The sequence below is a fragment of the Hemitrygon akajei genome, chromosome 3 (assembly GCF_048418815.1).
Source record: "Hemitrygon akajei chromosome 3, sHemAka1.3, whole genome shotgun sequence".
NCBI classification, from domain to species: Eukaryota; Metazoa; Chordata; class Chondrichthyes; order Myliobatiformes; family Dasyatidae; genus Hemitrygon; species Hemitrygon akajei.
This window is the reverse complement of record NC_133126.1, coordinates 48527204-48545413: the sequence shown is the minus strand read 5'-3', so window position 1 is coordinate 48545413 and position 18210 is coordinate 48527204. Positions and strand designations below refer to the sequence as shown.

Here is an 18210-nt window from a genome sequence, read left to right as displayed (position 1 = left end):
CTTGTTCCCTGCCATCGTTAAGCCCATGTGCTGTATCTGGATTAGATGCCTATTCAAATTTAGTCCAAAATTTAGGGGTTCATTTTTCTATCCTATTTCTGCAAATTAAAACTTGTTATGCACCAATTTTATTGCTTAAGAAATTTAGGATCATTTTATCACACTGGGTTCAGCGGTGTTACTGTTTGTGAGATCTTAACAAATTTGGATTTTTTTTAACAAAGACCATTTAATTCAAGCGCACAAAACTGAAATAACAAAAGCCTAGGAAATAGGTTTTTCACTGGACTGGCGGAAATGAACCTATTTATATTGTTTCATTGGTCGGAGGGGGGTGAAGGGGTGAATCAGCAGCAAATCTGTATCCAAATTATATGCAACTTGTTCTACACATTTGCATTGCAAGAACATTTTCAATCTTAATCCATGGCCTCCTGCTGACTGACTACTTGACAGCACCAATCACTCCTTCAGACACACTTACTTCCATTATTTTGACATTATTACATTGCCGTTACTCTTGAAAATCATCACTGAAATATCCAAAAGTTCTTCACCCAAAACATGGCTTTAGTTCACAAGAAACAAAATACTCAACATTGAAAAGTCAAAATAGCAAAAGTTTATGTTTTAGTAATGTTATCTTCTTCTCATACAAACCAAGATTAAGCTGGTTTGAACCCCTTTCTGGGTTCAACAAAGAAGTGGAATCAATTGAACTAAAAGTTCACAAGATTTTTAATAATACTTCTGCAACTTATCACTGACTTCTGATTTCAGAAGTTGAATGGCAAAACAGAGCTTCATGAGCTCTGTATGAGCTGGTATGTATCAAAGTCAAAACAAAGTTTCTACAAAATAAAAAATTTAAATCATTCACAATATTATGAAAAGTACAAATCATGTATGGAATTTAAGGTTCTGTATTAATAATAAAATATCTCAATTTTTATGCCAATCCAGAATAACTTTTTCCTTTACACTTATGTACTGAAGAATGGCAATAAACAATCTTGAATCTTAAATAATTCTGCTTTACTTGTTCATTGTAATGAACACTAATTAGTAAGCAATAAGGCAACCATCCAAATTTATCTATGAGCTAAAAATCACTGTATTCCTGTTTTTGAAAGTAACAAATACAGTATGTTTGGTCAAGATTAGGACTCTCAGGGTATAAGTTCATACAAAGGAATGGCTAACAAATACAGCTGGAATACAGACAGACAGACATACTTTATTGATCCCGAGGGAAATTGGGTTTCGTTACAGCCGCACCAACCAAGAATAGTGAAGAAATATAGCAATATAAAGCCATAAATAATTAAATAATAATAAGTTAATCATGCCCAGTGGAAATAAGTCCAGGACCAGCCTATTGGCTCAGGGTGTCTGACACTCCGAGGGAGGAGTTGTAAAGTTTGATGGCCACAGGTAGGAATGACTATGACGCTCAGTGTTACATCTCGGTGGAATGAGTCCCTGGCTGAATGTACTCCTGTGCCTAACCAGTACATTATGGAGTGGATGGGAGTCATTGTCCAAGATGACATGCAACTTGGACAGCATCCTCTTTTCAGACACCACCGGCAGAGAGTCCAGTTCCACCCCCACAACATCACTGGCCTTACGAATGAGTCTGTTGATTCTGTTGGTGTCTGCTACCCTCAGCCTGCTGCCCCAGCACACAACAGCAAACATGATAGCACTGGCCACCACAGCCTCGTAGAATATCCTCAGCATCGTATGGCAGATTGTAAAGGACCTCAGTCTCCTCAGGAAATAGAGACGGCTCTGACCCTTCTTGTAGACAGCCTCAGTGTTCTTTGACCAGTCCAGTTTATTGTCCATTCGTATCCCCAGGTATTTGTAATCCTCCACCATGTCCACACTGACCCCTTGGATGGAAACAGGGGTCACTGGTACCTTAGTCCTCCTCAGGTCCACCACCAGCTCCTTAGTCTTTTTCACATTAAGCTGCAGATGATTCTGCTCACACCATGTGACAAAGTTTCCCACCGTAGCCCTGTACTTGGCCTCATCTCCCTTGCTGATGCATCCAACTATAGCAGAGTCATCAGAAAACCTCTGAGGATGGCAAGACTCTGTGTAGATAGTTGAAGTCTGAGGTGTAGATAGAGAAAGGGAGACAGGACAGTCCCCTGTGGAGCCCCAGTGCTGCTGACCACTCTGTCTGACACACAGTGTTGCAAGCGCACGTACTGTGGTCTGCCAGTCAGGTAATCAATAATCCATGACACCAGGGAAGCATCTACCTGCATCACTGTCAGCTTCTCACCCAGCAGAGCCGGGCAGATGGTACTGAACACACTGGAGAAGTCAAAAAACATGACCCTCACAGTGTTCGCCGGCTTGTCCAGGTGGGCGTAGACACGGTTCAGCAGGTAGACGATGGCATCCTCAACTCCTAGTCGGGGCTGATAGGTGAACTGGAGGTAGTCTAAGTGTGGCCTAACCATAGGCTGGAGCTGCTCTAGAACAAGTCTCTCCAGGGTCTTCATGATGTGGGAGGTCAATGCCACCAGTCTGTAGTCATTGGAGCCACTGGGGCACGGCGTCTTCGATACAGGAACAAGGCAGGACGTCTTCCACAGCACAGGAACCCTCTGGAGACTCAGGCTCAGGTTGAAGACATGGTGAAGTACTCCTCATAGCTGGGGGGGGCACTGGCTTTGAGCACCCTGGGGCTGACACCATCCGGGCCTGCAGCCTTGCTTGGGTGGAGACGTTTCAGCTGTCTTCTCACCTGTTCAGCTGTGAAGCCCACCGTGGGCTGAATAAACGGCTGAATTTCAGAAGGTCTAGCTGCATATCTTGGGATGCCACCAGAATTAGCTATTTCCAGTTGACAGTAAAGAGTTAAATGTGGGAAACTAATTTATCCATATCTGCTATTTATATAAATCTGAGCATGCAAGTAATCTGCGAGAGGAATGCTAAGAAGCTGCAGAGGAATGTAGACTACTGTGCAAAAAAAGCAGCAAATATGTACAAAAATCAGCAAGCACAAGGTTCCTCAGTGAAGTGAAAGAATTTTCTAGAATTGTAAGTAACTGTTAGAGGTTGCTGTTTAGAGAGATCCAAGTGGATATTTTACATACATCGCATAATGTTAGCGAGCAGGTGTAGCTAATGATAAGGAGAGCAAATTGTTTACTGGCTTTTAATTCTCCTTCCCAATTGTGGCACTGGTCAAGCTGCTAGCTCAGAGCTCCAGCAACCCAGATTCCACACAGACTTCTAGCGCTGTCTCCATGGACTCCGCATATTCTCCCCGTCACCACAAGCTGTTCAGATTTTCTCCCACATCTCAAAGGTATGCCTGTTGGTAGGTGAATTGGCCATTCTAAATTGCCCTGAGTGGGTTTGTTGGAGAATCCTGGGATATTGATGATGGCTATAGATTTGGTGGGCTAAAGGGTTTATACCCAAGACTCTCATAAGGACATTTGCTACAACACAGGGTTGTACGTATGGTTTTGGCCTCCTTGTCTCAAAATGAATATCTGGGCTTAGTGAGCAGTGCAGTGAAGAAGTAATGAATTCATCCCAGAGGTGACTTTTTTTAAGCAAATATGTATGGGCCTTCATTCTCCATACTAAACAATGTTGCTGGTACTTAACTGCTCTCTAATGTGGTTTATCAAGTCCTAGCTCCAGAAATAGTAATGGACTAACAATTAACTCTGGTCTTACCATCAATATTCATATCTTATGAACAAAACAAAACCTCATTGAAACACACTGGATTTTAAAGAGGAAAGGTGGGATGAATATTGAAGAGTCTAGAACAACATGTCATTGTTCTGGTTTTCTGTGATCGGTGTCAGATGTGGGAGGTCCTGGAGTCCACCGGCGTCCCGGACGGCCACACCTGCACCCGGTGCATCGAGATGCAACTCCTAAGGGACCGTGTTAGGGAACTGGAGATGCAGCTTGATGACCTTTGTCTTTTCAGGGAGAGTGAGGAAGTGATAGAGAGGAGTTACAGACAGGTGGTCACTCTGGGGCATATTAGAGAGAAATGGGTCACAGTCAGGAGAGGGAAGGGGAAGAGTCAGGTACTAGAGAGTACCCCTTGACAATAAGTACTCCTGTTTGAGTACTGTTAGAGGGAGACAGCCTACCCAGCAGAAGTGACAGTGGCTGTACCTCTGGCACAGAGTCTGGCCCTGTGGCTCAGAAAGGAAGAGGAAGGCAGTACTGATAGGGGACTCTATAGTCAGGGGGTCAGACAGGCAATTCTGTGGATGCAGTAAAGAAACTCAGATGGTAGTTTGCCTCCCAGGTGCCAGGGTCAGGATGTTTCTGATTGCGTCCAAGATATCCTGCGGTGGGAGGGAGAACAGCCAGAGGTCGTGGTACATATTAGTACCAATGACATAGGTAGGAAAAGGGAAGAGGTCCTGAAAGAAGACTACAGGGAGTTAGGAAGTAAGTTGAAAAGCAGGACCTCAAAGGTAGAAATCTCGGGATTACTGCCTGTGCCACGCGACAGTGAGAATAGGAATAGAATGAGGTGAAGGATAAATGCGTGGCTGAGGGAATGAAGCAGGGGGCAGGGACTCAGATTTCTGGATCATTTGGACCTCTTTTGGGGCAGGTGTGACCTGTACAAAAAGGACGGGTTGCACTTGAATCCCAGGGGGACCAATATCCTGGCGAGCAGATTTGATAGAGCTGTTGGGGAGGGTTTAAACTAGTTTGGCAGGGGGGTGGGAATCAGAATGTGAGTGCAGGGATTAAGGTAGAAGGACAAGGGCATGATGCTAAGATTTCTGAGTTGATGAGGAAGGACAGGCAGGGGACAGAACATAATTGTAGCCAGTTAAAGGGGTTGAAATGTGTCTATTTCAATGCTAGGAGTATTAGGAACAAGGAGGATGAACTTAGAACATGGATTAGTACATGGAACTATGATGTTGTGGCCGTTACTGAAACTTGGTTGGAGGAAGGGCAGGATTGGATGATGCAGGTCCCGGGGTTCAGGTGTTTTAAAATAGGATGGGAGGTAGAAAAGGGGAGGAGTGGCATTGCTGGTCAGGGATAGTATCACGGCTATAGAAAGGGAGGACGCTGCAGAGGGAGTGTCCACTGAGTCTGTCTGGGTGGAAGTCAGAAATAGGAAGGGATCAATCACTGTGCTGGGAGTAGTCTATAGGCCCCCAAATAGCCCTTGGGACACCAAGGAGCAGATAAGTAGGCAGATTTTAGAATGGTACACAAAATACAGGGTAGTAGTTATGGGTGATTTCAACTTCTCATATTGACTGGCACCTCTTGAATGCAAGGGGGATAGATGGGGCTGAATTTGTCAGGTGTGTTCAAGAAGGATTCCTGACACAGTATGTGGACCGGCGGACGAGAGGAGAGGTTATACTGGATCTAGTTCTGGGTAATGAACTTGGTCAGGTGACAGACCTCTTGGTGGGGGAGCATTTTGGTGAGAGTGACCCCAACTCCCTTAGCTTCAGCATAGCTATGGAAAGGGATAAAATCAGACAAAATGGTAAAGTGCTTAACTGGGGAAGGGCTAACTTTGAAGGGATGAGGCAGGAATTAGAGAGTAAATTGGAAACAGATGTTCAAAGGGGAAAGCACAGAAGTAATGTGGGAGAAGTTTAGGGACCACTTGAGCTGGGTTCAGGATAGGTTTGTCCCACTGAGGCAAGGAAAAAATGGTAGGAAGAGGGAACTGTGGCTGACAAAGCACGTGAGGCAACTCGTCAAGAGGAAAAAGGAAGCATATGTTAGATATAAGAAGCAGGTAGTAGGAGGGGCTCATGAGAAATATAGGGTAGCCAGGAAGGAGCTAAAGAAAGGACTTAGGAGAGCTCAAAGGGGGCATGAGAAGGCCTTGGCATGTAGGATTAAGGAGAACCCCAAGGCATTCTATGTGTATGTGAAGAATAGGAGGATGATGAGAACAAAGGTGGGACCGCTAAAGGATAAAGAGGGCAACGTGTGCCTGGAGGCAGAGGAGGTTGGGGAGGTCCTAAATGAATACTTTGCTTCAGTATTCACAAGTGAAAAGGATCTTGATCAGGGTGAGGTCAAAATAGAGCAGGCCTGTGTGCTGGACAATGTGGAGATTACGGAAGAAGTGCTGGATCATCTTAAAAACATCAAGATTGATAAATCCCCAGGGCCGGATATGATATACCCCAGGTTGTTGTGGGAGTTGAGAGAAGAGATCACTGGAGCATTAGCTATGATCTTTGAATCTTCTTTGGCTATAGGGGAAGTGCTGGAGGACTGGAGAATGGCAAATGTAGTTCCCTTGTTTAAAAAGGTAATAGGGAGAAACCTGGGAGCTATAGACCGGTGAGTCTTATGTCGGTGGTCTGCAAACTACTGGAAAGGATTCTTAAGGATAGGATCTACGAGCATTTGGAGAAGTACAGTCTACTCATGGATAGTCAACATGGCAAGATGTTCAACCATGTTGCAACATGGGAAGATCATGCCTCACGAGCCTGATTGAGTTTTTTGAAGAGGTAACAAAAGAAATGGATGAGGGTAGGGCAGTAGATGTGGTCTACATGGACTTTAGCAAGGCATTTGACAAGGTCCCTCATAAGAGACTCATCCAGAAAGTCATGAGGCATGGGATAAGTGGAACCTTGGCTGTTTGGATAAAAAATTGGCTTAGAGGAAGAAAGCAGAGGGTAGTTGTGGAAGGAAAGTATTCTGCTTGGAGGTCGGTGACTAGTGGAGTGCCGCAGGGATCTGTCCTGGGACCCCTGCTATTTGTGATTTTTATAAATGACCTGGATGTAGAGGCGGAAGGATGGGTGAGTAAGTTTGTGGAGGGCACGAAGTTTGGAGGAGTTGTGGATGGAGCTGCAGGTTGTCGAAGGTTACAAGAGGATATAGACAGGCTGCAGAGTTGGACAGAAAAATGGCAGATGAAGTTCAATCCAGATAAGTGTGAGGTGATGCATTTTGGAAGGACAAACTAGAAGACGGAATACGGGATTAATGGTCAGTTACTTAAGAGTGTGGATGAACAAAGGGACCTTGGGGTTCAAATCCATACATCCCCCAAGGTCGCTGCGCAGGTTGATAGGGTAGTTAAGAAGGCCTATGGGATGCTAGGCTTCATTAATAAGGGGATTGAGTTCAAGAGTAGAGAGGTCATGTTGCAACTCTACAAATCTCTGGTGAGACCGCACTTAGAGTATTGTGTTCAATTCTGGTCACTTCATTATAGGAAGGATGTGGAAGCTATGGAGAGGGTGCAGAGGAGATTTACCAGGATGTTGCCTGGTTTGGAGAACAAGTCACATGAAGCAAGGTTAGCAGATAGATAGATAGATAGATAGATAGATAGATAGATAGATAGATAGATAGATACTTTAGATCTATCTATCCATGGGGAAATTCAACTTTTTTTTCCCAATGTCCCATACACTTGTTGTATCAAAACTAATTACATACAACTCAACTCATACTTAACTCAGTAAAAAATATGATATGCATCTAAATCACTATCTCAAAAAGCATTAATAATAGCTTTTAAAAAGTTCTTAAGTCCTGGCGGTTGAATTGTAAAGCCTAATGGCATTGGGGAGTATTGACCTCTTCATCCTGTCTGAGGAGCATTGCATCGATAGTAACCTGTCGCTGAAACTGCTTCTCTGTCTCTGGATGGTGCTATGTAGAGGATGTTCAGAGTTTTCCATAATTGACCGTAGCCTACTCAGCGCCCTTCGCACTTTTCTCTTTGGAGCGTATAAGAATGAGAGGGGACTTGATAGAGGTCTACAAGATTATGAGAGGCATAGATAGGGTGGATAGTCAGTACCTGTTTCCCAGGGCACCAATAGCAAACACCAGAGGGCATATGTACAAATTTAAGGGAGGGAAGTTTAGGGGAGACATCAGGGGTAAGTTAGTTAGTTTTTTTTTGTTGTTTTTTTTTTAAACACAGAGGGTTATGAGTGGCTGGAATGACTTATAAGGGATGGTGGTGGAGGCTAAAACATTAGGGGTATTTAAGAGCCTCTTGGACAGGCACAAGGATGAAAGAAAAAAGAGAGTTATGAGGTAGTGTGGGTTTAGTACTTTTTTTTAAGGATTATATGGGTCGGCACAACATGGAGGGCTGAAGGGCCTGTACTGTGCTGTAATGTTCTATGGTTCTATGGTATCAAATAAGTGGTTAGACGTTGAGAGTTCAGAGAATTTTTTTTACTCGGAGTTTCAAGAATCTCCCAATGTTTATACCCTAGAGCAGGGGTTCCCAACCTTTTTTATGCCATGGACCAATACCATTAAGCTAGTGGTCCGTGGACCCTGGGCTGAGAACACCCATCGCAGAGAGCTGTCAATGGTCAGCTGTTAAGTATTTTGAATTTTAAAACACAAGATATACAGAATGAGCAGGAAAGTTTCTGAAAAAGATCAGCCATGGTTTTGTTTAGTGTCCAAGTTTGAAAATGTTTATAATGTTAATCTACCTTCTAGAGATATAACTATGTCATAAGTAAGAAAAGTAATTGAAAGCAACAGTGGCCAATCATTAACCTAGAGGTCTGATTTACATCCTGGATTTACCTACTGATTGTGAGCACTCACAGAGTTTTACCTGCTCTACAGCACACCTGCCCAGGGTTCATGTAGTCATATTCTCATAGAGATACAACATAAAAAGGCCATTCTGACCATCAAATCCATGCTGACCATCAACCACCCATTTACATCAACTCTACATTAATCTCTTCTTTTATTTTTGCCAAACTCTACATTAATCTCCTTTTATTTTTGCCACATTCCCGTCAACTCCTCCCTTTTTCTGCCACCTACCTAACGAACTAGGGAGTATTTACAGTTTGTTGAACCCACAGAGATCATCTGGCACAGATGGTGTTCCTTTTCGTGTGTTTAGATCCTGGTGGGGGTATCTGCAGACATTTTTAATCTCCCTGCTTTAATCTGTGATTCCCACCTGCTTTAAGAAGACTACGATCATTCCAGTATTTAAGAAAAACTAGGTAATGTGCCTTAACAACTATTGCCTGGTGGGCTCTGACATCCACAGTGAAGAACTTTAAGGGGCTGGTCATGGTGCCCATCCTCTCAGACAACTCTGACCCACTGTAATTCACCTACCACCAAAACAGGTCTATGGCAGATGCCTTCCCCCTGGCCCTATACTCATCTCTGGAACATCTGGGCAGCAAAAGCACCTATGTTAGATTATTGTTTATTGGCTACAGCTCTGCATTCAATACAATAGTTCCAACCAAACTCATCTCCAAACTCCAAACATGGGACTTGACAACTGGATCCTTGACTCCCTGGCCAACTGACCGCAATCAGTAAAGGTAGGTAGTAGCACTTCTGCCACGATTATGCTCAACAGTAGTGCCACACAAGGCTGCACCCTCATCCCCCTAGCTACTCAAAGTATTCTTACCAGATTCTGATCTAACTCCATCTGCGAGTTAGCTGATGATACAACTGTGGTGGGCCGTATCGCAAATAATGATGAGCTGGAGTACAGGAAGGAGATAGGAAGCCTAAGCGACATGGTGTCACGATAACAACCTTTCTGTCAATGTCAGCAAAGCGAAAGAGCTGACTATTGACTTCGGGGGGGGGAGGGGGGTGCACATGATCCTCTTTACATCAATGGTGAAAAAGCCGAGAGGGTGAGAGTTTCAAGTTCCCAGGAGTGAACATTACCATAACTTGTCCTGGTGCAAGTATGCTTTTGCCACAGATATAAAAGCTCACCGGTGCCTCTCATTCCTCAGAAGCCGAAAGAAATCTGACACGTCCCCTTTGACCCTTAACTATTTTCGTTGATACTTGCTCTGTCTGTGCCCGCAAGAAACTGCAGAGTTCTGGACACAGTTCAGCACTTCACTGAAACCAGCCTTCTCTCTATGGACTCGACTTGCATCAATACAGTTGTTATTTTTGTTCACTGTGTCATGCAAGTTATGTATTTTTCACTGCCTTGGTAAAGCAGCCAGCATAATCAAAGACCATATCTATCATTGTCATTCTCCCTTCCACTCCCCCCTCCCAAACACAGAACCAGCACCACCCAGCTCCTGATGAAGGGTTTCGGTCCGAAACGTCGTCATTACCTCCTCCCATAGATGCTGTCTGGCCTGCTGAGTTCTGCCAGCATTTTGTGTTTTTATTTATTTCCAGCATCTGCAGATTCACTCGTGTTGCCACCCAGCTCAAGGACAGCTTCTATCCCACTGTTATCTATATAGGACTATATCACTGTCCATTGCAGAGCACTTGCTCTGCAACTGTAACACTTTATTCTGCACTCTTTTATTGTTTTATCTTCAAGTACCTCAATGCACTGATCTATATAAACAGTATGCAATACAATTTCTTCGTTGTGCCTTCTTACACAATGATTAACCAATATACCAACGTATTAAAGGCAGCATTTCCTTTATCAGGTCACCTCTCATCCTCCGTCACTCTAAAGAGAAAAGGCCAAGTTCACTCAGCCTGTTCTCATAAGGTGCATCCTCCAATCCAGGCAACATCCTTGTAAATCTCCTCTGCACTCTCTCTCTATAGTATCCACATCCTTCCTGTAGTGAGGTGACCAGAACTGAACACAGTACTCCAAATGGGGTCTAACTAAGGTCTTATATAACTATAACATTACCTCACGGCTCTTGAACTCAATCCCAAAGTTGATGGAGGCCAACACACCATACGCCTTCTTAACAACACTGTCAACCTGCACAGCAGCTTTGAACGTCCTATGGACTCGGACCCCAAGATCTCGCTGACCCTCCACACTACCAAGAGTCTTACCATTAACATTATATTCTGTCTTCAAATTTGACCTACCAAAATGAACCACTTCACATCGAGAAATGATCATTTGACGGTGGGGTCAACCAGATAATCGGGGGCACTGTGTCACGGAGATGACCGGAGGGGTTAAGAACATCAGTTGTACAGCACCCTTAAGTGATGGAAGATCAAAGGACATATCTGCTAGAGGAAGTTGAGTATATCGGTGTCCCTGGCAGGGAACTGAGAAGGTTCTGGCTCTGTAAATAAAGTAAGCTCCAACTTTTCATTTGAGATTAGATTGTGTATTCACAGATCTTCTGTTGGCATATGATATCACTGACATGGTCAAGGACCTCCAGCGTCACATGTGTGCGCAAATATGCCAACAGTTTTAGTCAATAATCTGCTTGGACCTGACAGTGACGCTCCAACAGTTGGAGCAAACCAATTTAAAGTATACATGAACCAGTACGTCAAAGGACTGAGAGAGAAATATACTGACATTTTGATATAGTAACTTTTGTAGCTGCTATTTTACAGCCCCATCCAAAAAGCACCTGACAACACTTGGCTGGGAAAAAGTGGCTTAAGCCCAGAAACTAACTCCAAGTGACTTACCAGAACAAAATAGGACACCTGCTTGCGTGGTGCAATGACCTCTTGCTCAATGCCATAAAACTAAAGAACTGATTTTTGACTTCAGATATGGGGAAAGAGGGCAAACACAAACCAGTCTACATAGGGGGATTGGCAGTGGGGGAGTCAGCAGCTTTGAATTCCTGGGCAGTAACAAATTGGTTGATCTGTCCTGTCCAGAGGAGGCTCACGAGGATGATTCCAGGAATGAAGGGGTTAACACACGAGGACTGTTTGGCAGCTTTGGGTCTGTACTCACTGGAATTTAGAAGAATGTGGGGCAGGGATCTCATTGAAACCTACCGAATGTTGACAGGACTAGAAAGGAGGGGATGTTTCCTATGGTGGGGGTATCCAGAACTAGAGGGCGCAGCCTCAAAATTGAGGGGTGACCTTTTACGACAGAGTAAGGAGAAATTTTTTTTTTTAGCCACAGAGTAGTAAATCTGTGGAATGTTCTGCCACAGAGTGCAGAGGAGGCCAAGTCCGTGCGTATATTAAAGGCGGAAGTTGATCGTTTCCTGATCAGACAGGGCATCAAGGGATATGGTGAGACAGCAGGTGTATGGGGTTGAGTGGGATGCAGGATCAGCCATGATGGAATGGTGCAGCAGACTCCATGGGCTGAATGGGCTAATTCTGCTCCTATATCTTATGGTCTTATGGACCCAGCACATACGTAGATGCAATCACTAAGAAAGTGTTCCAATGTCTTTACTTTCTTAGGAAGTTCAGTTTGTCACCAAATACTCAAACACAGTTCTACACGTGTACTGTTGAAAGCATCCTCATTGGTTGCATCACTGTCTGGTATGGATATTCCATTCCACAGGGATGCAAGAAGCTGCAGAGAGTAATGGACTCTGCCCTGAACATCATGGGCACATCCCTCACCACCATCGTTGGCACCTACAGAAAGCGCTGCCTCAGGAAGGAGCATCCATCAAGATCTGCACCATTCAGGTCATGTCATCTTCTCACACCTACCATTGGGCAGGAGGTACAGGAGCATGAAGTCCATTCCACATCACCAGGCTCAAGAACAGCTACTTCAACCATTCAGTTCTTGAATCAACTAGCACAACCCAAAACACTTGAGGTTAGTGACACTGTGATGACTTTGATCACTTTGCCCCACAATGGATTTTTGTTTTGGTTCAATTGTGTTCTGTCTTGTAAAAATTAAGTGAATGTTGTTTATACTTGAACATGAGAACAAACTTGACTTTGAGATGAAAATGCTGTCACTGAGCCAAATACCTACAAGCTCAATAAGGTAAGGGGGGGGGAAAAAATGAAAACAAAGATAGATAACACTGGAAATACTGAGTTAATTCAAACTCTGCTCAGGAAATAAAAAGGTTTCAGATACACATCATTCTCAAAACAGAAAAGGACCACACCCAAAAGTTTGTTCTCTTTTACTAACCAGCATTTTCTGATATAATTCAATGATCCACCTTAAATTATTATTGGTACTGAGTTGGGGCAATTACTTTTCACTGGACTATATTCAGTGTGGAATTATTTATTTTAGTATTAACACACTTCTGAGCTGTAAAATATACAAAGAGAAAGTTGTTGAGATTTTTTGGTTGCTCCATCTCAAAGCAATACTGGCATTTATTTTGGCACTTGATCACAGTTGAAATGCTTCAATGTATTTTGAATAGTAAACTACTTTTGAAGTTCAGAGACTAACTAAACAAAATTGGCAGTTCTTCATCACTGTTTGTTCTTCCAACTTTGTGTGTGTATGTGTGTGTGTTTGGTGTATTTATACTCTGTTTAGCCAGGCCATCTTCTTTATGGGAGTTTTAACATCTACCCGGACCAACATACCAGGTCTCAGCACTTTATGTAATGTAGCGTTCAAGTAGATTTCCATTGGAGTATTTGTCCAGATTATATGTTCATATTACAATGGTGGAATTTGGTCTTTGTAAAAAATATGAGAAAGAAGAACAGGTGCTATGAACACTGGATTAGTCAATGAGAATAGTCTAGAGATGGGTTTTCTGTCCCAACAGGTAATTAGAAATTTTAAAAATCACCAAATAATTCGAAATAAGAAGATATGACAGTAATGTGACAATGAAACAGCTTGTCATAAAAACCATCTGATTCATCAGTGTCTATTAGGGAGAAAAATCCAACATTCTTACCTTGCTGTATGAGATTCCTGGCAACATAGTAAAAACTCTTACCTACTCTCTGAAGAATATTTACAATTCATTCGATTGTATCAAATCACTAAACAAATTACAATAAGAATAGAAGTGTACTGGCCTCATATACCAACCTTGACACTGACAAAGGACACACCCTCTCCAGCCAACCCTGCAGTGTTCTCCTTACAAACATCTGGGGACTTGTAATGAAGAACCATTCCAGAGGCTTGTCAAGCGTAACACAGAAACATTCACAGAATAGCGTACCTTACAGTCAGTGACTGTGGCTCTTCCATCATGGTCTCTGGAACAGACTCTCTGGAGTTGAGGGTGCAGGATCAGAGTGCCACTGAGAGTTCTCAACATTGACTCACACCCTGTGAGGTCTCAGGGCATCACATCAAACAGTTCAAGGAAACCCTCTTATTTTCTCGGCTGTTGAATGCGTCCTCTTCATAGAAGAAAGACCAAGGCAATCAAGAGCACAGAATATATTCAGCATTCATCAAAACAGTGCCTGGTGGCAGCACTCTTGACAAGGCTGGTCAAGTCAAGGATAGAATTGCCAGTCAGGACTCTGGTGTTGGAGTGTACTAGTACAAGGGAAAATATGCTGAATAGGGTAAACACAGAAGAGACACAACTCAGAACTGGGTATCCCTGAGGCAATGTGGACCATGAGCAACTTAAGAACCATATTCCTCCATAATGTGCAAATTAGTGATCTTTGCATCCCTCCCTTAATCATTATCACTGAGCCAGAAGAACAATTTTGTTCCATTGAGGCGCTTCAAGGCTACCAGTTACACTGAAGACCAGCGTGCAATCCAAGTGGGCACACAATTACATATTTATTATTTATTTGTTTGTTTGTTTATTTATTTACTTTTCGCTTTTATATTATGTATTGCGTTGAACTGCTGCTGCTGCTAACAAACTTCCCGTTACATGCCGGTGATAATAAACCTGATTCTGAATCTCATTACATACATGCCATACAGCAACAGCAAAATCAAAATTGAGTTTATTGTCATATGTACAAGTACATGTATGCAAAGGTGCAATGATAAAATTACATGTTAACAGCATCACTGGCAGACAGCATCATATAAGCAGCGTTCAAAAGAAAAACAATCATAAATTAAGCACAATCTTCACAAAACAGAACACAATTAGAACAAGAAAAAGAACAAAAGTTCAACTAAGGTCGACAGTTCAGCCCCGTCCAGGCATAAATGCTAACGGAAAACTATAGTCAATGGATGAGAAAGACTCCATGAACACGTTTAGTTTCAGCAACTGCACAGATCAGCTGGTGAGTGAAATGGGCAAGCATGAAGCATTTACAACCATCCTTAGTCAGAAATGCCAAGCAAATGTTCCATCTTGGTCTCCCTCTTTGGTCCTCAGTATCACAAGAAGCCACTATTTAGTCAATTTGATTCACACCATGGAGAACAATATACAGAATGAATGCACTGTTTACAGCAAAGGATGGGTGCCCTAAGAACATCCCATTTAGTACTGAGGATTTCCTCATCAGTCTAGCTGTGTATTTTGCTAAGCTGTCCCAAAGTTCCATACCATTAACATCTGGGATGGAAACACCAATGAAACTGAACTGGATCAGCCACAGGAGTGGTGTCCCACCTAGGTCAGTGCTGGGACCTCTACTGTCTATAATAATTAAAAATATGGATGAAAATGTAGGTGGTTTGATGGATGACAAGAACATTGGTGGAGTTGTGTTTATCGAGGAAAGTTGTCAATGGATACAGCAGTACATGGAGCAGTTGAAAATTTGGGCACAGAAATGGCAGATGGAGTTTAATTTGAACAAGTGTGAGGTGATACATTTTAGGAATACCTTGCAGGATGAAAGAGGACTCTTAGAATCATTGATATGTGTGGTGATCTGAAAGTGGCAACCCAAGTAAATCTGTGTGCCTTTATCATTCATGGTTTAAATGGTATAAATGTTGACAAGTCATGTTGCAGTTGATAAGACTTTGGTTAGGATGCATTAGGGGTACTGAGTGCAGTTATGGTCAGCACATTATAGGAAGGATGTGGAAATGTTGGAAAGGATACAGAAGAGGTTCACCAGAATGCTGTTTGGATTGGAGTGCATCAGCTACATGGAGAGTTGGCCAAACTTGGAATGTTTTATGTGAAACATCAAAAGCTGAGGGGTGATCTGACAGATTTAAATAAAGTTATGGGAGGCATAAATTGAGTAGATAGCAAGTGTTTAGGGTGGAAAAAGTCACATACTAGAGAGCATAGCTTTCAAGTGACAATTTAAATAAAACTTACAAGGCCAAGTGGTATGTGCCAGGAACTTGTTGAATAGGGTGGTAATAGAAGCAGGTACTGTAGCATAGTTTAAGAAACATTAAGAAGCACAGATCAAGCAGACAATAGAGGGATATGGAGCTCATACAAGGAAAAAGAATTAGTTAGTTTGGCACTGTAGTTGGTGCCAACATGACAGGCTGAAGAGCCTGCTCCTGTCCTATGTCCTATGAATACAGGTTGGAGGCTGGGTGTCCTGTTGTAAGACACTCACTTCCTGACACCCCAAGCACAAGACCCAAGTTAGGAATGATTCAGAGGGCAGATGGAATAACTTGTTCTTTTTATTTTTTGTGGACATAGTTGGCTAGTTTTCAACACTGTTAGGTAGAAATTTTCGTCGTTGTGATCTGGGCATTGTTGATAAAGTCGGCTTTTATTACCCTTCACTAAATATTCCCCATGAGCTTCCTAGTTCTTCAAGGTCAGTATAAGGTGTTGCCCGTTTAAGACACAGGCTAGGAGGCACATTCCCCTGGAGAATTATGATCTTTGCAGTTCTTTATCCCAGGGAGATATAGAGAGTCTATCACTGAATATACTTAAGATAGGCGTATTTTTGTTGTACAGGGGAGTCAAATGTTCATACAGCCTTCAACTGTCTGGTGTTTTATGTTGTTACCCTGGGAATACATTCACTACTGTTGTCTGTTCAAGAGCAGAAAACGATGGCCTTGCCAATCATGTCCTTCTCTCAGCTATTTAAAAAAAACCTTGAATCCATGCTGAAACACTAGATTGCTGCAACTTTCAAAATTTCTGACCACCCAACCCAATCTGATCTGTATACCAGGAGAGTCATCACAAGAGAGCAAAGATGTTGTGAAGTTGAAATGAGCAGAGTCCATTTGAATGACTATAACATTTTTTTTAAAATCACGATCTGAAGCGATGCTCGTCCATTAACTGGTTTGATTTGAGAACCAACTATCTTTATGGACGTTAATACATCAGAAACTCTTTGCTTAGAATTAACCCGTTTTATTTTGGACCCTAGTGCAGTGTATATTGGCAATGCTGGAGATGAAGATACGGTGAAATGCATCCGCCCTTAAGTAATGTGTGTACAGTATGGGAGGCTCGGGAAGAGAATCTCGATCTAGGCGACCTCATTATAAACAGAGCCGCTTCACTCCTGCTCGGGGCGTATCTCTGCAAAAACAAGGGGCATTTCTAGCAGTTCTGCCGTTAAATTCCTTTGCGCTAAGGCGTTTGTATTTCTGAGATGCCGTCCGGGTAGTATAAAAGTCCTGCTCCTTTTTTTAATGTTTAGATAGCTAACAGTCTAGGCAGGGCCTGTCTGAATAACCACAACCCCCAATAGCAAGCCTGCGGTGAAAATGCAAAGGCCAGCTTTCGTAACAGAACACCGATCTTGCAAAAATAATGCAAAAGGCTGAACGCAAAATGCTCGGCTGAATATTCATTAAGGTGCAACAACCAGCTAATAGCTGAACTCTACTCGGCAGTAAGCAGGTCTTTCAGCCGCCCTGTTCAGCCCGCACTTGGGCAGAATGGCTCCAAGTGCTCCCGTCCTGCCTCTTGTACTCTCTCCTTCCTTGAAGGTGCAGCATTTCTTTGTCGACCGCAGGCAGATCTCTGACTTACCCCAGCTATTTCTTTCTTTCCGATTTTTCGCCGTGTTTTTCTGTGCCATTTTGTTGGCGTGTGCAGAGCGAAGTCGTGTTCGGAGGAGGATCCCTTTCGAATGGGCGTCTCTCTCCGCGAGAACGACGAGTTGTAAGGATGGAGCCTTCTCGGATCCCGATGAAACCACGTACTGTACTGAAAAGCAGCAAGGGACTGCGGCGCGCACACGTTAGAGTCCCGACTGATTTATTGACATTAACACAAAGGATGCACAGAGGAACATCTTCTTTATCTACATGTAGATTCGACGGAGGGGATTGGACTAATTCCGGGGATTGTGTGTGTGTGGTGGGGGGTGGGGGGTGGGGGGGGGGGGGGTGTTGGTGGTGGTAGCAGAAATTACCTGAAACAGATTCCTGTAATATATTTAAATTACAAATTGCTGCAATAAAATACTAGGATAGAAAAGATCAATGTGGTCTGACATAAAAATGCCACAGTCAAGCACAGCATAAACCCAACGACCAAGTAAAATGTTTCATCAACGATTATTTTCAAGTCCATGAAAATTCAAAAAACAACTGTCCGCTATAAAACGCATAGTAGAACGTAGATGTGAATCGCGCACGCTTTGGTTTAAAAATGAATTATA

The 18210-nt window shown here is 43.0% G+C and overlaps 1 protein-coding gene across 2 annotated transcripts in view; it reads right to left on the bottom strand.

Moving 5' to 3' along the window:
* The window catches only part of atl1 (atlastin GTPase 1), a 77286-nt gene extending 59425 nt beyond the window's left edge, over positions 1 to 17861 (bottom strand). The window contains exon 1 of one of the 2 annotated variants that reach the window (XM_073039819.1): positions 17577 to 17861. In XM_073039819.1, coding sequence (XP_072895920.1) covers positions 17577 to 17625 — 49 coding nt within the window. In that variant the 5' untranslated portion in view covers positions 17626 to 17861. The remainder of the gene's footprint in view (positions 1 to 17576) is intronic. The other variant, XM_073039820.1, reaches the window with a different exon arrangement.
* Between the last annotated feature and the right edge of the window lie 349 nt (positions 17862 to 18210).